The sequence below is a fragment of the Pelophylax lessonae genome (assembly GCF_965119305.1).
Source record: "Pelophylax lessonae genome assembly, chromosome: 12".
Lineage (NCBI taxonomy): Eukaryota > Metazoa > Chordata > Amphibia > Anura > Ranidae > Pelophylax > Pelophylax lessonae.
The window spans coordinates 28,133,893-28,157,263 of NC_138779.1; the positions used below are offsets into that span (position 1 = coordinate 28,133,893).

At 42.8% G+C, this 23,371-nt stretch overlaps 1 protein-coding gene across 1 annotated transcript in view; it reads right to left on the reverse strand.

Annotated features, from left to right (window-relative positions):
- The window catches only part of LOC309568829 (uncharacterized protein), a gene marked incomplete at its 5' end in the record, with an annotated part of 291,543 nt that overhangs the window by 261,450 nt on the left and 6,722 nt on the right, over positions 1-23,371 (reverse strand). The window contains 4 exons of the mRNA XM_082274615.1: positions 2,630-2,821; positions 2,902-3,006; positions 7,645-7,848; positions 17,915-18,023. Coding sequence (XP_082130741.1) covers positions 2,630-2,821; positions 2,902-3,006; positions 7,645-7,848; positions 17,915-18,023 — 610 coding nt within the window. The remainder of the gene's footprint in view (positions 1-2,629; positions 2,822-2,901; positions 3,007-7,644; positions 7,849-17,914; positions 18,024-23,371) is intronic.

Below are 23,371 nucleotides of genomic sequence, written 5' to 3' on the forward strand. Positions count from 1 at the left end.
GCACCCTTATCCATACAGTAAGCCACTGCACCTAGGGCAGCCCTCCCTTCTGCCAACCCCTTGTCCCGGCCTTGAGTGGCAGTGTGTTCTCTATGGTCTTACAGGGCTCCAGTGCACTCTACGCAATGTAGTGCCAACCCCCCCCCCCCCAAGTCCCGCTGCTTTTGTCTCAGGTTCTTTCCCACAAATGTAGCGGCAGCCAGGCAAATGGTAACATTCACTCCTTCACATTTTTTGCAGGTTAACTTGGATTGGGCTTAGGGAAGTTTTTGGATACTCCAAACACTGAACAGTAATGAGAAGACACTCTTCTCTATACAGCTACTTCCTAGAACAGTCCCAATAGAATAGAGAATGGACAGCAGTGGTGACACCAAAGTAATGTTCCCGGCAAGCCTTAGTATTAGTGTACTAGGGGTTAACAGCAGCAACAGTCTCTAGCATAGTTCCCAAATGTCCCTGATTTCCAGGGACTGTCCCTGATTTGGAACAATGTCCCTCATTTTGGTCCGATCTATATAGTTGTATTTAAAATGCACCTTTTTCTGTCAAAAAGTGTTTCCCAGTGCTAAACGTTTTATCTAATTTCTAAACTGCTGCATTAATACATTTCGGAAGTCAGTATAAAAGAAAAGTAGTGGTAAAAAACACTTGATTTTGTACTCTCCAGCTTTAGTAAATAAACCCCACAGTGTCTCCGGGTACTTGGATGCCTCCCAGTGAATCTTCTAGACCAGATTCCCGGTAAAACTTCTCTTCTTTTTGTTTCAGGGATAGCCCCCCCCCCCCCCCCCAGCTCTGCACAGCTGGGACGTCGATGAATACAAGCAGAACCTTCAGGTAAGCTGCCTAAAAAGGCAACAGCCCTTCTGGCTGGGAACCTCTCCTCCTTGAAAGGAAAGAATCCAGCTGTCAAGGGCTCCAAACTATTTATGAACTCTCCCAAGCCACCATCTGGGTATCCTCCGCCAGGGATTGGCTGGAGCCACGTAAATATTCAGAAGAAAATTTTCAGCTAAAGTAGTTTACTGTATCGGTGAATTTTCCCACCATAGCAGTCTTTGAAGACATGCTGTAGATTCCTCACCATACACCCCTCACCAGGGCATTTGCTTGAACAATTTCATAGCGTCAGTAATACGCTGTTCATTGTGCTTTTGCTAAGCTGAATAATATTGATAGATTCATAATGAAGACTAAAAGTTCCTTTCTGGCACAGAGGTGTGCGGCATGTCGCTGGAACCCTGAAGGAAGCCCAGAAGCCAATCAGAGCATCAAAGTGGTATGAAAGAAAGGAAAGTCATTAGGATCAAACTGAGACCAAAAAAGTCCAATATGATCTGTAATAAAAACTCAAGATAGATAGATAGATAGATAGATAGATAGATAGATAGATAGATAGATAGATAGATAGATAGATAGATAGATAGATAGATAGATAGATAGATAGATAGATAGATAGATAGATAGATAGATAGATAGATAGATAGATAGATAGATAGATAGATAGATAGATAGATCAGGGCCATCTTTAATATGAAATTAACTTTTTCTTGGACCGAATGTTTGAAATTCCCTTTCCTTTCCAATCTGTGGCTGCTGTCATTTTCAGTAAAATGCAATGCAATATGGCTACCTTGGAGGAATTCTGTAAAAACACTCCCTGGAAATGTAATTTCCTGCTTGTGTGATTGGCTTACTGATTTTCCAAGAATTCTGCACACAACATCACATGACACAAGTCAGATTTTGGGCATCCCTTGCTTGGCGAGGTACTCCCAAAGGGAAATCACATCTAAAGGGATGCAAACCCTGTAACTTTGCTTATTAGGACCCTGCAATTGCATCGGTCCGATGCTGCATCTGTCCCCCAGCACCTCTACACTGAGAACTGAGCGATCAAACCCCACTGATCACTCGGTCATCACAGCTCCATAAGCAAAGAGCTGCTGACTGTCAGTCAGTCTGCTCTGCCCCCCGTGCTCACTGGTTCGCTGGGCTTGCGGAGGGTTTGTGGAGGGGGTGGGAATGGTTGGTTTAGGTTCTCAGCAGCTTGCTGGGAGGCTGCGAGCTGGGTGCCAGTCCAGGCATCTGGACTGATCCTGTCTCCCATGTCACAATTTTGCCTGAGCCTGGACTGGCCCTGTGGCATCAGCCGACAGCAGGCATCAGCTCGACGTCAGCTGAAAATGGGTCACAGGAGTGCAGAACGATCTACACTCCTGTGATCCACAGGAGAAGTACAGCCAAACGAGCTTTGGTTGTACTTCTCTTTAAGCAGCTACAGCAATTATTATTTAATTGAAATGTAAATTATTGAATGAAAGCTGACCATTGCATTGTAAGCACCCCTGTGAGTGATAAATGGTTTGTCGCATCTCTCTAACTGCCACTTTTGTTGGACAGCTTGGCCAGTTAGAGAAAATTGAAAAATAACAGATTTACTGGGAGGATAACCAAGTGAAAAAAGAAAATAGAAAACAAATGCAGCCACCACATTTAAGAATTGGTGAGATGCTTTAGATTACATTTTTATTTTTGGGCTTAATACTGCTCACTACTTCTTTTTTAGACTTCCAGGGTCATTACAGAAGCAGAGCAATGAAAATAAGTAGAAAAGCACTTTTACCCTCTTGACAGAACAGCCCCTCCGAGCAGACCTGGCAGCTGCCTCTGTGCCCTTGTCCCACTTGATCATTGTAGGTTCCAGCTGGACACGGATAGGCATGAGAACCCCGAGTCCCTATAGGACAGTAAAATCCAGCTGGACACAATGACTCTGGTCCTGGTGGGTGTGATCTTCCTTCTAGACAGTAGTACCCTGTTGGCATAAGCACAAACTTTAGATCAGCACCACTAAAAAAAAGATAACTGGAAACAATACAAAGATAGTAATCTGACCTGCAGGGCAGAGAGTGCATTCACTTTGCTGTGACAATCCTTCCTTGTCTGAGAATGTGCCAGCCGGACAAGGTGTCATAGAGGAACCATCAGAGCAGAAATGACCTTAAGGGGACAGTGGAAAATTGTAATATACACATTTACAATGAACTTTACTAGAACGTGGCAGAACTATTATTTATATACAGCGTCAGTGACCATTTTTGTGTAGGAACATAAAATGAGCTTCTCCAATGGTGGAATGGTGAAATTACAGCTACCACAGTAACTGCCGCTGACTTCTGGGTCCAAAGCAGCTGCCCTGATGCTTACTGAACAAAGGAGGCTGTCCACTTGGCACAGAAGCCATTCAGAGAACATTTTTCTTTGTTCGTAATGAATGCATAGTGCTCTCTGAGGGGATGTGGTGGAGATCATGGCATCACCTCCCCGCCTCTCTGCCTTGTCCAATCAGAAAATGATTGGCATTTGTTGAATACTAATGCAGAGTATTTTGTAAATGGTGTTTGTGCCAAGCAAGCAACCTCCTGTGTCCGGCTAAGTAGCAGAGAAATCATTTGGCATGGACCCAGATGCCAGCAGTGCCTACTACAGTGGTCCCACAAGTATGGCACAAACAGTACATACTTACATGGGTCTAAGCTGGACTATGCAAAAATAGCCATACATGGAATTCAGCTTTAAAGTGGTGCTAAAGTCTAAATACACTAGATTACCAAATGTATTAGGACTCCTGCCTTTACACACACATGATCTTTATTAGCATCCCAGTCTTAGTCCGTAGGGTTCAGTATTGAGTTGGCCCACCCTTTGCAGCTATAACAGCTTCAACTCTTCTGGGAAGACTGTCCACAAGGTTTAGGAGTGTGTTTTTGAGAATGTTTGACCATTCTTCTAGAAGCGCAGTTGTGAGGTCAGGCACTGATGTTGGAGAAAAGGTCTTGCTCACAGTCCCCGCTCTAATTCATCCCAAAGGTGTTCTATTAGGTTGAGGTTAGGACTCTGTGTAGGCTAGTCAAGTTCCTCCACCCCAAACTCGCTCATCCATGTCTTTATGGACCATGCTTTGTGCACTGGTGTGCAGTCATGTTGGAACAGGAAGGGGCCATCCCCAAACTGTTCCCACAAAGTTAGGAGCATGAAATTGTCCAAAATGTCTTGATACGCCGACGCCTTAAGAGCTCCCTTCACTGGAACTAAGAGGCCAAGCCCAAGCCCTGAAAAACAACCCGACACCATAATCCCCCCTCCACCAAACGATTTTGACCAGTGCGCAAAGCAACGTACTTAAAGACATGGATGAGCGAGTTTGGGGTGGAGGAACTTGACTGGCCTGCACAGAGTCCTTAAGTCAACCAGACCTTTTGGATGAATTAGAGTGAAGACTGCAAGCCAGGCCTTCTCGTCTTACATCAGTGCCTGACCTCACAAATGAGCTTCTGAAAGAATGGTCAAACATTCCCATAGACACACTGTTAAAGAGGTTGTAAACCCATACACACTTTTTTTTTTTTTTTGTTCGACCTGAAAGAGAAACACATAATGAGCTAGTATGCATCGCATACTAGCTCATTATGCAATACTTACCTTAGTACGAGCCCCCGCCGTGCAGTCTGCTTACCTCTATGACGGGCGACATGTCCAGTCACCCGTCTTCCGGGATCGTGGCATCCGGCCATCTGATTGTCACTCCCACGCACGTGCGCGGGAGCCGATGATCACGGCAGGGGACTCTGAAGGAACGGCACCAGCGGCCGTTCCTTTAGAGCGCATTCGCCAGTGACGTCACTGGCTGCATGAAAGGTAAATATCTCCTAAACGGTACATGTTTAGGAGATATTTACAGTACCTATAGGTAAGCCTTATCATAGGCTTACCTATAGGTAAATGTGTCAGAGGAGGGTTTACTTCCTCTTTAAGCTGTTATTCCTGCATAGGGTGGGTCAACTCAATACTGAACCCTATGGACTAAGACTGGGATGCCATTAAAGTTCATGTATGTGTAAAGGCAGGCGTCCCAATACTTTTGGTAATATAGTGTATTTTTTTACCCTAATTATTTTTCTGTGTTATGGTAAAAAAGAAACTGAAGGCAGCAGAGCAATAGCCTCCCACTTCTGTCAGTCAAATTCCATTGGGGAGGGAGTGGGAGCATGACTTACGGCTGCTGTGTGTGTCTATGGATGCACACGGCTCGGCACAGGACCTGAAAGGAGCATGCACGCATGGGTGCCTCCTTAGCACCCAGCTTTCTACAGGAGGCACCCGAAGAAAGGAGGAGCCTACAGCACTGGCAGGGACTGCTAGAAGAGGAAAGTAACATTTCTGCACTATATCATTGTGTAGAGCAGGTAAGTGTTAACTCTTTTATATTTAATAACAAAAAATTGAATTTAATGTAATTTAAGCCATATGTGCATAACCTGGATTTCAGCTTTAATATAAGTAATCTTACCAATGTGCCTGAATAGTTCAATACCTTCATTTCTGGATACCGTACATTAACTGGCCATATGTGCTGATTACTCATGCAGGCTGTGCTTTCTGCTAAGTAGTGCTACTGCTGCATTATGATTGTACCTTATCTGGTGTGAACCGGCCCTTACTGTTTTTCTTTCTCATTTTGAGTTTGCCAGTCAGGTCTGCCTAAAATCATAAAACATAACAGAGGGCGCACCAGCATAGCGCATTATCCTCAAAACAGAACTTTTATTGTGAAAAAAAAATGGTAAGTAATATACTCAAAAGTGACAGGTACATTAAAGCTTGTCATGATACATCTGCACATTTCTAGGGATTTCCCTCTTCCTCAGAGTCAAACTGAGTCTGAGAAAGAGGGGAGTCCCTCGAAACGCGTTGGTGTTATTGCCCCACTATGAGATGTGAGGTATCGAGAACCTGAAGATGTTGTATTTTGACAATCTTTGATGTACTTATCCGTTTGTGAGAATATTACTTACCACTTTTTTGAGTCCCGTTTTGATGATAATGCACTAGGCTGGTGCGCCCTCTGGTTTGTTTTATGATTTTAGTATATCCAGATTTCCCCGGTCTTAAGAGGGCAGCAAGGCATGACATGTCCATACCCAGATAGCAAGAAATTGTGCTGCAGATTTGAAAATGACTTGCTAAGCTATTGCTAGACTTGCCAGGCTTCACAAGTTTGTTGCACAATTGCAGCAAGTTCGCATTGCGTGACTCCAGATCAACTTTCTTTGCAAACATTCTGCAAGTTCTGGTTCAGTTATGTTGTGCAATAGTCATCCCACCACAGGGGGCACTGTGGCTGAATTTTCATGCTGTAGACTTGCAGAGCTCTTGCTGTAGACTCACCACTGCAATTTTGCTCATGCAAATTTCCTACAAATTGGAAAAGTGTCAACTAGAACATGTGCTTCAAGTGCTCTGCAAGTGTTGTCAGTGAAAATGTGCTGCAAGTTAACAGACTTACAATTCAACACTGTCACCAATTTTTGGCAAGTTATCCTTGCTATCTGGGTAAAAGCCAGGATGAAAATAAAATGAAAATGAACCGGAAGCCTCTCAGCAAAGAGCACTTTCCATTCATTCACTGTCCAGTGCAGCTGAGGCTGCAGAGAAAGTGAGCTCTGTCCTCAGTTCAATTCTCTCTGTTTAGACCCTTGATATTTCACCAAAGCCCCCCAATGGGGCTTCTAAAGAATTGTAAAAAAATAATAAAAAATAGAAACTACTGACACTGTCCACTGCAGTACTGACACCGTCCACTGCTCTGCTTCGGCAACCCCCTCGTTGTAACCCCCACCTTGTCTCAGCAGTCAGCTGCAGGGAGAGGAGAGGAGGACAGAACTCCTGCATCAGATCCTGCGCCTCTCTGTGCAGCCGCAACCCCCTCGTCTCCACTCCTGCTGGTCTCCACATTCAGCTGACTCCAGCCCTCCTTTTGTCCCCCTCTCGACCCTGCACTTCCTGCTTCCATCTTCAGCCCCAGCTGCTTCCCGACAGCAGCACAACGTGAGGGGGTGCACTGTGATGTAAGAGGGGGGGGGGGGGGGGGTTTGGGTACTCTGGACTTCTGATGGTTGGGGGGTGCTCTAGACATAGTCTTACAGATACGACTGGCCCTTAGAGGGCCACCATAATACGGATTGGGTTTGACACCTCTGCTCTAATGCAATAGGCTGCGCACACCAATGTCTATTAGATTGGAGTGTAATAGCAGTGAAGTGCAGATAGTCAATAGAATGAGAAACGACTATGCTATAATTCAATACAATGATGGAAATAGGGAACAGCAAACATTAAAAATGTACTTGTAATCATTACAACAATCATTTAAATATGTGCTGAATGGAAGTATATAATAAAGGCTTTTGTATTGAAAAAATAAGTGTACTGTACACTTACAGCAGGGCAACATGCTTATTAATGACTGGGCTTTTGTGCAGCGGCGAATAGCGGACAGTTAATTAGCAGGTAGCAGAATCGGTAGTTAGTCGATTTCAGGTTACCAACATTGGCTATATAATTATGCTGCTCTTCTCTTGAATAGGTAATGCGCTCTGAACACACACAATAGGGTTTTTACTTTCAATTATGCTGTGACATAAAGAGCCCAAGAAATATCATAGCATAGATTCATTCAGCTTCATATTTGTGCTGGGGATGGACATATTCATAATGACTGAGCTTATCCAAGGCCCCCCTCTTCTTCCCCTATCCTCAATCTTTGGTGTGGTATGTGAAATCTGTAAGAATAATTACCTGGAGGACAGAGCTTACACTCTGACCGATCTGTAGACACGTAGTAACCAGGGTGGCAGGTAACTGATCGAAGGAGGTCTTCTATGCCCAGAGTTGGCGGGCAGTTGTCGCATATACAAGAACTAATCTGTCCACTGCCGTCCTTCAGAAACCCAGTGGGTGCAATGACAGTATGGATTTTCCCAGCAAATGGACAGTAACTTCCTGTACAAAAACACAATGCAGGGGAATTTATCAATTCTGCTGCACAGCAAGGCAGTTAAAACCAGGGGTAATGAGACAGATTTACTACAAAGTTGGCCATACACATTATCGTTCTGATTGTGCAATCTCCTTTTGATCTACTGAGAGCCATGGATAGGGTTGCCACCTGTTTTGAATTATGTGTCTGGGTTTCAGTCCTCCTGAAACTCGGACACAATAATCAGACATGAATGTAGCTCGGAACAGGGCCTGACAGGAGGGTGAGGGGGCACTACATTGCTATTCTCTTTGGCGTGCCCAAAGGTGCCCCAGGTCTGATATCCTATAGTGCAGAGATCTCCAAACTATGAGCCCATGGAGACACACTGTTTGTCTATGCTGGATTACACCTTTTGGGTTTGCGCTTTTCTTTGACCCCAGCATCCAAGACGATGTGGCTGGTGATATTGTAGCCTTTCTGTATATTCCAGTATTCCCTTACAGCAGGGATCCTCAAACTATGGCCCTCCAGCTGTTGTGGAACTACACATCCCATGAGGCATTGTAAAACTCTGACATTCACAGACATGACTAGGCATGATGGGAATTGTAGTTCCTAAACAACTGGAGGGCCATAGTTTGAAGACCCCTGCCTTACAGTCTTTATTACATCAGATGGGTGCGACGTATTAACACACTCCACTGGGATCTCGGTCTTGTTGTTTATGTATTGTTTTTAATCACAACATGGATCTTGTTTATACACCACCTACTGCTAAAGATTGTCATCTCCAGTTACGGCAGGCTCTGAGGAAGAGGCACGGCCTCGAAACGCGTCAGCCCTCCATCTACAGGAGACATTGAACTTTCTTTGAAGCGGACTTTAGGAATTGATATGCTGTTCTACCACGCATGTTTGTGAGTAGCTGATTTTAACCTTTACTATTAATAAAGCCCGCTGAGGATAATGCGCTAGGCTGGTGCGCCCCTTCTTTGTGTTTGTTTTTACAGTATGTTCGACTACCCCGGTCGCAGTGGGCAGCAAGGCTTAGCCATCTGGGATGCCAAGTGTGGGTTCCAATATTGAAACAGCCTGAGGATCTGGTTCTGAGCGCAGGAGCAGGGTGTTTAGCTTCACTCTTCTTGTTCCCAGTTACGGTATATCCCTGATGAAGGAGCTTTTTTTGCCCCGAAACACTTTAGATGAGTGATGTCATACCAGTGTGTTTTATGGTGGTATACTTAATATTTTCATAGTTACATAGTTACATAGTAGGTGAGGTTGAATAAAGACAATAGTCCATCCAGTTCAACCTGTGTAGGTGTGTGGGGCTGTAATCATCTCTCATACCCCTGAATGTTCTGATTCTTGAGATGTACGTCTAAGAGTCTTTTGAAAGCCACCATACTTCCCGCAGAAACCACCTCTTGTGGTAGAGAATTCCACAATCTTGTAGCCCTAACAGTAAAGAACCCCCTCGTTGCCTGAGGTTAAAACGCTTCTCCTCTAATCGCATTGTATGCCATCGAGTCCTCATGCAATCCTTCCGACTGAATAGCTTTTTTTCTATGCTGAGATCACCATTGAGATATTTATAAATTGCTATCATGTCCCCTCTGAGGCGTCTCTTCTCCAGGGAGAATAAATCAAGCGATTGCAGACGCTCTTCATAATTAAGGTCCTCCAATCCCCTAATTAGTTTAGTTGCCCTTCTCTGGACTCTCTCTAGCTCCAACACATCCCTCCTGAGGACTGGCGACCAGAACTGGACAGAATACTCCAGATGTGGTCGGACCAGAGTTTTATAAAGTGGTAGGATTATAGTTTTATCTCTGGAATACATCCCTTTCTTTATGGATACATCCCTTTCTTCATGTCTTTTTTCTTTAGTTATATTATATTTGTATATTTATGCTGTTACATATTTTCGTATTGATACTTGTATATTGAATAAAATTGTTTTTGTTTAAACTAAAACTCTTTGGTGCCAATAAAGTCCCACCCCTAGGGGATCCTCTCCATTTCATATTTTTTTGGGACGCGGCACTATTTTAAGGTGTGCACTGACTATATTCCAAGATCTCCAAACTATGGCCCTCAAGCTGTTGGGGAACTACACATCCCATGAGGCATTGTAAAAGTCTGACAATCACAGACATGACTAGGCATGATGGGTGTTGTAGTTCCTGAACATCTGGACCGCCATAGTTTGGAGACCCCTGCTATAGTGTATACTAAAAAAAATAATTTGCTGTGCGCCGCTAAAGTGTTTGGGTTTGGCTTGAAGAAAAAGTGGCAACCCTAGCCATTGAGTATAAGGGCCTGCCTTATTGGATGTATACAGTATGAAATAGATGGTAAGGTAGGCCTTCATAACACATATGTAGCCCCTTCCTAGCTAGACTGCTAGACACCATTTCATTTTTGGCTCCATTGTTTTCAGTGGATAGTGCTTGATTATTTCGGTCTCCTCAGGATTCCTAGGCTGGGAGTTTTTATATTTCATTCTTTTATTGAGAAAGAGAGAAAAAAATAACAATTATTGATATAAAACAAAGGCTCTTGGGCATAAATAGGCTCAATATATTTTCCCCTTTTATTTCATTTCAATTCTCTTTCTTATTAACACATCATTTTCCTATTATAACCTATAAAAACAAACATCAACGGAAAAAAAAAAAATTATAATAATAATGTTTATTCCCCAGCACATTATTGCTTCATAGCGACATTTCATTATTAGCTAATTTTTACTTCTTATTTCCTTATTTTCACTTTATCTTCATCATACACCTGTATATTACATCAATTTATATTCTTATCCCTTCCTTCCCCACCCTCCTATATAGTAAATATCTCCCCTAGATGTTTTAGGCCTATTTGGGGTATAATTCTCATTCCTAAATCCCCCCCATATCTTAAGGATAATCTATCCACGCTTATGGTACCGTCTGGTATTATGGAAAAGGGCACTAAGCCAGGTGCTACTATCCACATATCCACATCCATATGAGTGCTGGGAGTTTGATTGCTTCCCCCTGCCTTTGGAAGAAGCTTCCAGAGCACAGGGAGAGAGATTCAATTTATCAGCTAAATATTTATCATGTCCTGGCCAAATTGGCCATTACCTTGAAGGGGGCATTCAGAATGTGGCTGAGGAGGTGATAAATGTGCAGAAGCCCTGAGCAGATGGGCCTTTGTTGTCAGGGAGGGTTCCAGTACTCCTAGGGCTGCTGCCTAGAAGACTAAAGACAACCATTTGGTCCCCAGCATTTGCTGTATTAGGGGCCTGAGGAGGACAGCTGAAAAAGGTGATACCTGCTGAAGGACATAGTTTTAGAGTCCAGGTTTGAGGGAGGATTTTGCCAATTCTCTTATTTCGGATCTACCCATGAAGATTGGGTGGCAGACAGCTCCAGGGATACTCTAAGTAAAGATCTCACTGAGGACGAATAGTTGCACACCTAATTTTGAGTTGAAGGCCTCATGTACACTGGACATTTAAACACCTCTTCTAAACGCGGGAACCTGACAGCTAGTAAACGAAGTGAAAAAACGTCAGTTTTACCAATTTTACATGGTTACCGGCGTTCGTGAGCGTTTTCGCTTGGAAGCGTTTTTGCAGATAACAGATTGTACTGATCCCAAATACCTATGTAGCACTACTACCTTGGGAGCTGCTGAATATGGGTTCCCCTGGGTTATGATTAGCAACAACAAGACAGTTCCACATTTTCCCAAGTGTTTTAGCTCAGTCAGGAAACAGTCCAGTAGCTTTGCTTTTTGTGTTTTTATTTAGAACTTGGGTAGAAGAAGAGAATGAGTGGGATACTCCAACTTTGTATAACTATGAACAATTGGCTGGGACGACTGAGTAATGCTGAGTAACGCTAGTGGCGGCTTGGCTGCTGTTTCACTTTTCCATTAGCTGTGAAGTAGAATTAAGTGAATTTCCTGGGATAAAATGTACTGAAGAACAATCTTTAGGGCCCTTCCTGGCACCCCCTTTGTTCCTATGCTTCAGGGTCAACTACATGGCACCCCCTTTTCTCAAGCTTTGTCAAGCGACTTGCGTGGGACTTGACAAAGCGCATGCACGCAAAACATGTAGTCACGGCAACCTGAAGCTTGAGCTCCACGCTGGTCTGCTCTCCATCATCTTCTCGGCTACCGATTCCTGTGACGCTGTGCGGTGAGGTTCCCGGAATGGGCGATTGGTCCATTGCACTGCTTGTGTTACGGCCGACACACGCGCCGTGTGATATCATCTGTCCATCTGTCCCCGAGATCCTCCGGATCCCCTTTCTCTTCCTTTCATAGGATTGGGAACATTGCTCCTTTTTTCACGCTGAGCGGGACCCCCACATTACCCTATGCGATGACTAAGACCCCAGGACTGGTTTGTGGTTTATCATTATTTGTTATCAATAACTTTTCTTATTATTTCTGTCATCACTGTCGATCAATTGGATTGATTTAGAGCAACAGTTCCATATTACACTGCTGTGCGCCATCCCGCCTTCCAGCTATTCTAACTAAAGATCAGGCTCCCCTGATAAGCAGCAGGAGCAATAGATGCTTTTACCTAGGACGGTGCTACACCTACAATGCAGAAACGCCTATAAAGGAAAATGCTTAAAAACATTTCTGCTGTTAGAAACATTTGCCGTATCAAGTGCCTATAAACTTCTGTCCTGGATGCATTTTTTTCTGCTTTAAAAAATGCATCCAAATGCACCTGCCTCTAAACCAGTGTTTCTCAACCTTTTTTCAGTCAAGGTACCCTTTTAAAATGATTGACAATTTCGAGGCACCCCACTCTAAAATGTAAAAGCTATTCTAATAGTTCTACATAATGCAGCAACATCCAGAAGTCCAAGTAGGATATCCAACATTAGAAGTGATTTATTCTTCCAAAGCAAATACACTTTTGCAAACTGGTACTAACTAGTATCCCAATGTTTCTCTTCTCCCTCAGTTTTTTTCCATCACTCAGCTAATGTGACCCCAATGCTGATGAAGCGGGGTAGGGGAGGGTCAAAAGAGGATGCTATGCCGGTGACTGACATCCTCCTTATCAACTGATGATGCCATTGATCATTAGCACACTGGCAGGTAGAAGGTTTTAATGGTGTATAATGAAAACCTGTACTTTAGTGTAACTAAAAGGGCAACCTTCTTCCAAATGCCGGCTTGTATACAACTTAAGGGCAATTTTTAGGCATTTTGCCAAGGCACGCCTGAAGAAACCTCAGGGAACCCTGGGTAAAAAAGACTGCTCTAAACAACTATAAAAAACTCTGTGTACATGGACAGATAAGATACCATAGAGGAGAGTTCAGGGGCTGCTGAAAAAAGCTCCCAACTGCTCCTAAACATTTGTTTATCAGCTGCAGTGTACATGAGGCCTAATAGTGTCACTCATTTTCTTAACAAATGTCTCCCAATAAATACAACCATGACTGCTGCCATTCCACTAGCAATCATTCTAATTACCACATAACATTCATATAAATGTGTGGTGTCCAAAGCAACCATTCAGATTCTACGGCACCATTATCTTGTCACCAGGTAGAAAACAATTGCTAACATCTGATTGGCTACCAGGAACTTGTCTGTTTCCCCCTTGTTCTTTTAGTGTGTTCTCCTGAACCCCGTCTCCCAAGTCAGAAGCTGAAGGATCGTCCTGCAGCAGGTAAAGAGTTAAATAGCGCAGGATGCCCGCTGCTAGCACCATCCCAAGAAATGGTTTTAATGAGAAGCTTTCAGTTCTTTACATTGTTCTCTCTTTCCTGTCAGTTTGTGTTTCTCTGAAGGTATGCTCCATTATTAATGAGAGGGCCTAATTACCAACTTCGTTATCTCTTTGCCAGGTTCAGTAAGCGCTTGATTTTCTCATTATATTCCTTTAGCATGGGGAGAAAACAAAATTGGAAAAAAGCCGACACACTCCTCTGGAACAAATTACCCAAAGCTGGACTCCACGCAGATATTAAAAAAAAAAACACCAATTATTGCGGTTATGTCTCCGTTAAAAGTCATTAAATGTGTTGTTTTTTTTGCTTTTTTTAATGTCGCTGAAGTAGGTACCTGGAATAGTCATTATAACATCCTCCTGTAATTCTCTGCACAGCAGAATTCTCACTGGGGGAGAGAGGGTACAGCACTAGGGTCCAATCAGACTTTGCTGCATGCACATGTGCCGACAAGAAAAGTTCACTGCTTCCTCACTGTCCTATCAACAGGTAGGGATGTGTTAGGGAACTATATTCACTGGCCATTTTATTAGGTATACCTGTTCAATTGGTTGGTAACACAAATTGCTTACCAGCCAATCACATGGCAGCAACTCAATGCATTTAGGCATCTATAAGTGGTGAAGAAGACTTGCTGAAGCTTAAACTGAGCATCAGCGTGGCAAAGAAATGAGATATAGAGGAGTTGTAAAGGCATCCTATGCATTAGGATAAAAAAGCCTTTTATGTGCAGCAGCCTCCCTCAGCCCCCCTAATACTTACCTGAGGTCCCTCTCTGTCCAGCGATGTTCAAGAGTGTCTCACCCGTCCAAGATTCTCCTTCCTGATTGGCTGAGACACAGCAGTTGTGCCATTGGCTCCCGCTGCTATCAAAGTCAGCTAGCCAATCAAGGGAGAGAGGGGGTGGGGCACCATGTCTGAATGGACACAGGGAGCTGTGACTCAGCTTGGGTGCCCCCATAGCAAGCTGCTTGCTGTGGGGGCACTGAATAGGAGGGAGGGGCCAGAAGCACAGAAGAGGGACCCAAAAAAGAGGAGGATCAGGGCTGCTCTGTGCAAAACCACTGCAACCGAGCAGGTAAGTATAACATGTTTATTATTTTTATAGGAAAAAAATTAGACCACTTTAAGTGACTTTGAATGTGGCATGGTTGTTTGTGCCATACAGGCTGGTCTAAGTATTTCAAAAACTGCTGATCTACTGGGATTTTCACGCACAGGAATCTCTCAGGTTTACAAAGAATGGTCCGAAAAAGAGAAAATATCCAGTGAGTGGCAGTTGTGTGGAGGAAAATGCCTTGTTGATGTAAGAGGTCAGAAAAGAATGAGCATTCTATCATCACAAACCTAATTAAAGGGGAGTACCATATCCCTACAGATATTCTCTCCCTCTTAAACAGCGCTTCCCAGAAGTGCAAAGGCATATCATTCCTTTACCGTACTATCAATCATAGCCCATCTTCTTCAATAAAGTGGCATCAATGAAAATATGAGAAGCCAAGCTTTCACAAGAATTCACGCTACGTTAATGGCATAAGGCTTCTCAGCTACTTATAACATCCTCGAAATGCATTACCCATTGGGAAAATGCTTTAAATATTTTTTACACAGATGGTACTATACCCCTACCACACTGCCACAAATGTTTCCAAATACCTCACCATTCTGTTGTAGAGAATGTGGCAGTCATGGATCTCTGCTTCACATCTGGTGAGGTTTCCCTGTAGTCCTAGCATTCTGGAAATACGTTTTCTCCTTCCTAAACTCTATGCAACAGATTTGAGATGTGACTCAGAGATATGTGGCACCGCATCCAAATAATATATTACAAAATAAATGGAAGGATGAGTAGGACTTTAAAGGTAGCCACTGGTAATCCCAGAAGGAAACACAAGTACTCTACAGATAAAAAAATATGAAATTATGACAACATGATAAAAATTATTTATGGTAAATACAGTACAGTATCTCCCCAGAAAAGGTGGGTATATAGCACAAGAACCTGTTACATGCCCGTATCAAGATCTGGTATAAAGGAACACAGAATCTGTGATGATCTTTTGGATATCTGGGCCAAACAGGAATCTCAAGCATGATAAACCAGTGGATCACTACGCGTTTCGCTTACAGCTTGCTCAGGAGATCCTATTGGTACCTGACCCCAAGGGGGTCAGCAAAGGGAGTAGATGAAGCACCTGGACCAGTACAGTGGCATGAGGAAAAGTCCCACGCACATCAGTTCCAAAGGGGATGCATACATCAAATTCTCTATAGCCAAAACAGCAAGAGTCCTGTCCTAGGGCCATACAAACTTTGCAAAGTAGCCACAAATGGCAGATGGATTCCAATCCAATTTGTAGTGGATGGTAACAAGGTTGTCCCACCAAACTCGGGAGTCCCCCGTGTTAAAATGTCTCTCTTCTGGAATATGGAGCCACTGCTCCTACTTGTGCCGATCCTCGTCGTGAGCTACCTCGGGATACGTCCGCCGATCCATTGGCTTATGATGTTTGAGATTTCTGTTTGGCCTGGATATCCAAAAGATCATTGCAGATTCTGTGTTCCTTTATACCAGATCTTAGCTTGATACAGGCATGTAACAGGTTCTTGTGCTATATACCCATGTTGTATCATGTTGTGATAATAAATGTCATATTTTATAATCTGTTGAGTACTTGTGTTTCCTTATGGAATTACCAGTGGCTACCTTTCAAGTCCTTCTCATCCTTCTATTTCTTTTGTCCTTCCTAAACTCTGTATCTCCGATCACTATGACATGTAATGCTGCCACAGCCCTGCTCCTTTTACACCATGAATCTTGGGCATCAAACTTCCTTTCTTGCACATGGCCTCATAGTGGCTAGGACCATGACCACCTCTGCATGGAAACAAGCTGACCTTCTGGTCTGTTTTTCTCCATCATCTCAACACTAACACACAATGTGAGATGATGTTCGCCATCAGAAAAGGCAAATGTGCGTCATTTTGGAAGCAATGTCACAAATAAATAAAATATTCAGACTGCACAGCAAGAAAAAACATTTCCAGACCCGCCTCTCAGGCAAATAGAGCTCCCTTTAGGTATCCTGTATAGGTTTTCCTTATCTTTGCGTACGACTCTATGTTTTTTGCTCTTTCATATCACTGGTCCCTGTACCATGTACCAGTTATTATGTAATACTCTACATAATAAACAGCTGAGGCAACCTAAATGAGATGTCGATTATTACCAAAAAGTCTCCTTTTTCTCCTTTTTGCTTTTCTTTTCCCAGCCACTACTAATTTCTCACTGTTTAAGCACCATATTGTAGAAATATATCACTATATTACTAGTGTAACAATTTTGTATGTATCACGTTTGGTGCCTTTGGCGCCCGTTTTTTACTTGTATTCTGCTTCATCTTTAATAAAAACTAAAGATTAAAAAAAGGGGGCAAAAACACCTATTGATCCTATTGGGAAGTATGGCTAGCCTAAAGCCTCGTACACACGCAGCGATTATCGGCCGACCGATCGTCCGTCTTTTGTCCAGAGTTGTGTTTTGTTGGTTGGAATGTGCCTAGACTGCACACGAATTTTCCCGCAGGACAGAATTCTACTTCAGAAGTGATGTCATGTGTTGGTTTGCTTTCTTTGTGTTCTTTCTTCACTGAGCATGCCCAGACTTGCTCATTAGATTTTTCCCTGTCAAAATCTGTACTGACTGCACGAAAATCGGCCGTGTTTTGACGGCAGACAAAAATTTTATAGCCTGCACACCAGATTTTTTTCGGCCGAAAAGTCGGAGTCGGTTGTCGGAAGCATCATACTAACAAGCCGAAAATCGGCAGATCGGTCGTCGGACGAAAATTCCCTGCCGATTTTCGACGCGTGTGTATGAGGCTTAAGTTAGTAGTAAAAAGGAAGGCTGTCCCACTCACTACCAGTCTTCTGTACTTCACTGAAGAGGAGGCAAATTCTAATCTAGGTGGTTACCAGCTGTGGCACAGTCCAATTATATAAACATTGTCCTAATAAGTGATGGAACAGATATTCTTTTAATGTCAGTGAGATGTAGTGTACAGGTAAAAAGTTGGCAGTTCTATCCAAGCAGATCTTTCTGCTCAGAGGCTGGAACATTTTCCACTCTTTAAGGGGAGTAACAAAAAAAAAAAAAGAGACCAAATGCTTGTTTGGCACAGGATCCTTTCCCGACTGTGGTACACCTGAGTCCTCTGCTTCAGACATACTTATAAAGTCCACCATTGGTCAATGTGACATATACAAAGTAATATGGTCACTACTAGAATATAATAAAAGCCTCACTGCTTGCATATTCTGCAAAAGATACCTGGGAGACAGGGCAGACATCTTGGAGAAGTCCATGTGGAGAAGAAGCCTGGAGGACAGTCAATGCAACATGAATTGTTCTGGTCTGGCTCCTGACCTGGAGGGCACAACTGGAGAGAAAGAACCTTCATTGCAAATTCAAGGACTACTTAAGCCAAACTAAGCAAACTATGCATCTTTGTTATAGAAATGTAGCTACAATCATTTTTATTATGGGTATACCACCAATAAATTATTGTTAAAGCCTACCTTGAGATAATGCAGTCATTCTACATTAATAATACTGGCCATTATAAATCTGTAAAAACACGCAGTATTAGTTCTTTTTGTGAATGCACTGCAGGTTTTATTCCCGAGTTTTGTTATACGATTCATCTTTTGAGTATAAGAAATATTATCAAGAGCAATTTTTCTACTGAGGGAAATGGCAAAGTTGGCAAAAGTCAACTAAAACATTATTTGACTACACAGGAGTTTCATAATAAAAGAACAAATAAAGGAAAAAAAAAAAAACCACAATTCTTGCCCAGATATTTCATCAGATTTTAACAACTTCCACAGCCATGTATATAGCAGGGACTTTTAAAGGCACAAAGTACAATAAATGTGGTATCAATATGAAAGAATAAGGTTAAGGTTAAAAATCACACTGTCTTTTATCAATAATAATAAAAAACATGCATCATAGGCAGTTCAGGCATTGAAAATCTATACAATATACCACTATAATCTTTTCCATATCACATAGGTTATATATACTGTAGCTCTCGCTAAGAGGTGATGGGATTCAGGAGGAAAGGGTCACTGCATGTGAATCCCGTCACCTCTTAGCGAGAGCTATTTATAATCTATGTGATATGGAAAAGATTATAGTGGTATATTGTATGGATTTTCAATCCTGAACTGGCCATGATGCATGTTTTTTTTATTATTATTGAATAAAGACAGTATCATTTTAACCTTATTGTTTTCATATGGTTACCACATTCATTGTAGATATTGTGGTATTGGGGAGATTATACTCATGTGGTAGTCCTTTTCCAATGGCCTGCGACAGTTCAAACTGTATTTTAAAGCATGGCAGCCCAATTTTATAAAACAGATTGGAAAGCTTACATAACATCAGGGATTTTTTTCTCAGAAAATGAATACAGGAACTCAACCATAACTCCCCCCCCCCCCCCCCCAAAACATTTCCAAACCGCATCAAACAGTGGGCATAGTCAAATTTTACTAACAGTGGGAGGGTTTTAAAGAGGCATTAAAAACCATGAGTGCGTTTACTGATCCTGAGACACAGGATAGCGCAGGAGCCGCCTACGTATGGGATGTGGCTGGAACAGATGGCTTCTACTTTACGTATGGAGAAGGTTATCTACCAACATAGGGGGGTGCCTCAGAAATTTTCTAAGGTATGGGGTGTGTGGCTGAACAGCCCGGGCATGGCCCCTGATGATCTTATTCTGGAACGTTTGTTAATGTAATTCCTTGAGAGATATATATGCTCAATCTTGGCTCGGGTGGGAGGGGGAGGGGAGTTTCCTGCATTTTCTTATATTTTACAATGCTTTGTGTTTATCGCACTGTACTTGACTGTGATAACCTTGGGGGGACTGTGGCATGGTGTGGATTGTGTAATTGTTTATGGTTTGATGGTGCCATCCAACAGTTTTTCTTTCTGACTGTAATGGTGTGAATTTTTCTCAATAAAGCTTTTCTTGATTAAAAAAAAACAAAAAAAAACATGAGTGCATTACATAGAGTGTGCAGAGTTCAGGGGGAGGGGGGTGTTTAGAGAGTGCAGAGTTTTGGGGGTGCATTACGTACATAGTGCAGAGTTCAGGAGTGCACTGCGCACACAGTGCAGGGTTCAGGGGTGCGCTGCATACATAGTACAGTGTTCAGCATTCTTCCTCTGCATCCCCTATCAACATCTAACTTTCACCCCTCTTCAGCTCTCACCTCTGCATGCAACCCCCCTCCAATGTCCCCCATTTTCTCCCCACCTCCTTTAAAGCTCCACCATCTTTAGTAGAAAAAAAAGTGTATTTCACTCGCGCCAATAAATAATTAAGGTAAGATTAAGTAAAATAGTGGTAGTGAGCATCTGCTGTGGACATATGCTAAGTGTGTGAAATAATAAGTGTGACTAATACACTCTTCCCATAGCGCTTGCTATATGAATACATAGGTGTACTAGTGATTAAAATAAACATAAAATGTGCACCCTACATATACTGAATTATAAATGCACGCAATTAATAATAAAATATGCATGATGCATGTAAACAATCCATAACAATAAAGTGCAGATCAATAATATATAAACTCCATGGACTAAACCATATACATATTTATAGAGTGCTGGATAGTGTCGGTGTAGTTATATTAAAGTGCTTAAACATATACAAAGTGCTTCTTGTGCTCAAAAATAGGAAACAAGTAGGTCATCCACTGATGTTCCTCTTAATGGGTGAATGGAGATCAGATAGAAAATCACCCCAAAGTGACAGTGAGATAGGTGAAATTCCTACTCACCAGATGAAGTTGATCTTGTTATTAGTCAACTGGTCTGAGAGTTTGTGTGGAGCTGTTTTGCTAGCAGCGAGGATGTGACCTGCCTGCTGTCTGGAAGGCTCCACAAGTGGACTGTGACCTTTTGGGGTATGTAAAACCATCCACAACCCGTATGAAGGAACCAGTTGGATTGCCACTTGAGGGATATAGTTTACTTGGCTATGGTGAGCCATTTAAGCCCGTTTTGATCTTGTTGCTATAAGGCAAACAAGATCAACTTAATCGATGGTGACATCGAGATAAACTTGACATGGCAACATTTAAGGAATTTTTAAGGAATATAAACAACCACTTGAGGAACTGGGATGTGAGAAAATAGTTCTATCCCATAGTTATACATAACTAAAATACATAATCCACTGCTGTGTATAGCACTTTACCAAAAATTTTGATTTTGTTTGTGATGTTTTTGACATTAAAAAGCAAGGAAAATCCACGCTTAGGATAAGAAACTAAAAATAGGTAAGAGGTGATGTCAGCCATCGCACACAGCCTGCACTCAGCTTCTCATTATGGACTGATGGGCCAACTTACCTCCCTGATTACAAGGTCAAGTCCCTACAAAAGTATTGATGCCGATGTAAGCTCTCCATCACTTCTTTGGAGTGTGACCTGGTCAAGTGTAACCAGTTAGAGAGGAACAGGGACCGGACCCCTGCTGCATGGGAGCGATCCCTAGTATCGACCTGCGATTTACCCCTGTAGGGGTACCTAGCTCTGGTAAGCGCGGGACATATTGGAAGGGGGAGCACCTGATCTCTCACCTATTTATCCACTCCGTGTCACTTCAAAAAAGAGCACCTTAAACGATTCTGTGGACTTTGCACCTATTCAATATTGTATTGGACACTTTTTGTATGTATATGGTTCAATTTTGGACTTTTCTCTGCACTTTATTGTTTTATAACTTCAGTTTTATACACATTTCTTATACCTCTGGATTTTATTCCACACGGAATAGTCCTTGCAGTGAATGTGTATTTATTGACAGCCATATATATTTATTTATTAATTTTTTATTGAATGAGATATTTTTATCACTACAGGCTCACACACAGGATTGTGTGACGTCTTTGCACTGTAGGTGGTTTGATTAATTTTATCCATTTAGTTATATTCATATATATGTATATTATTGATTAGGGTGATCAAACGTTTTGCACATTGCACCTTTCTCAGATTTATATTTATTTCATTTCTTAGTGTTTCACACATCCACTATTTGGCACTTTGCACCTTTTGCACATGAAATTAAGTTTTAACGCATATGGTTTTTATTGCTGATTTATGTTCAATGAATTTTTTTTTTTTTTTTTAAAGCCCGTAGCGTGTGAAACACACTCAAAAGACTTCACCCGGGGCATAAAAAAGTGCACACACACAAACGTGAGGAACACAAAAAGTGCACAGGGTGTGCGAACAATTGGTCTTCCCTCCGAAGAGGTAGGACCCGAACCTCGATCCCCCGGGGCGCAAGACTCCTGACAGGGATTTAAGGTACTCATGGTCTGTCTGGCCGAAACCAGACTGACCCCGTTCTTCAGGGGGACTGCCGAAACAGCCCCCACCGAGTACTAAGTGGGGCTCCCCCGAAGGGAGACCCCATGAAAGAGGGCGGACCAAGCCAAAAGGCCATATCCACCCCCTCCCAAGACTCAAGGCAGGGCCCGAGGACCCACACCCTACAAGTCGTGCAAGTGAAAAAAAAGGTGATAGAAAGTGACAAACTACAAAGAAAAAGCACACACAAACCAAAAGGTGGGGAAGGGGAAGTGGAGAGGTGAATTAGTGCCCTTGTGAAAATACAAAGGCAGGCCTTCCGGCCGGAATAAAAATTCCTCTGGACGAAGCCAAAAGGCCTTGCCCAAGAGGCAGGTGCTTAAAAAAGTGTGCGTAGGTGCAGTGACCATGGTGCCGAAAAACTCAAGGCGAGCTGCCCCTCACCAGTGAGAATTAAGGCACCCCTGGGCTGCGACCCCCAGGGTCACATACACTACGGGCTTTCTCTACCCCGGCCCTAAGGCCAGACCGAGTGTAGCCCTAACCTACCAGGAGGCATCAGAACTTTAGACAGCTTAGGGTGAGCCTGCCTTCAACTGGGAACAAGCCTTTTGCAAGGCCAGATTCAACCCAGGAGGAAAGGCCCTCCCACCGCCATCCGTCGTTCCTTACCAATCACATCCAGGAGCAGTACTAACTGGCCGCAGATCCAGTTTTCTCACTCCCTTCAAACTGGTAGGGGCGGACCCATTCAAATCAGGAAGGCATTGGAACCATCCGGCTTTCTCTGGTTTGGCCTACTCCGGTCCTCCAGTTACGCCCAGAGCGCCCTGGTTAACTTCGGCCACCACCGATACTAACCTTCAGGTTCCATTCCAACACTGATAAGAACAGATACTACACTTGATCTTAGCCAAAAGGCCGAGAAGCGATTTATGTTCAATGAATAGTAATTGTAAGTGACACGATAATTATTTATATATTGCACAAGTCACTTTTTCTCACACCACTGTGAGTTCAGTCTCCACATTTTATTAGTTATTGAGAACCTACTCTTAGAATTCCACTCTACACATCTTTCATACACCTTTTATTGGCAGCGCCAATCACTTCCCCCCTTTTACACACATTTTTGACATTCCCAGATGTTTGGGTGCCCTTTGGACCATATATTCCCCTGTATGGGATCGGTTTTTACTGCACTGCTAGAGAAAGTAATCTATGTGGTGACGAAGCACATTTCATTCTATGCGGTGCTCACACCAGCCGAATATGATGTTTTGTTTTTATTGACCTATTTATGTGTTTTTGTTTCTTGCTTAAATCTCTATCTCCCATATATACCAAGTGGATATTTCAAGTTACCATTTACCCACACTTA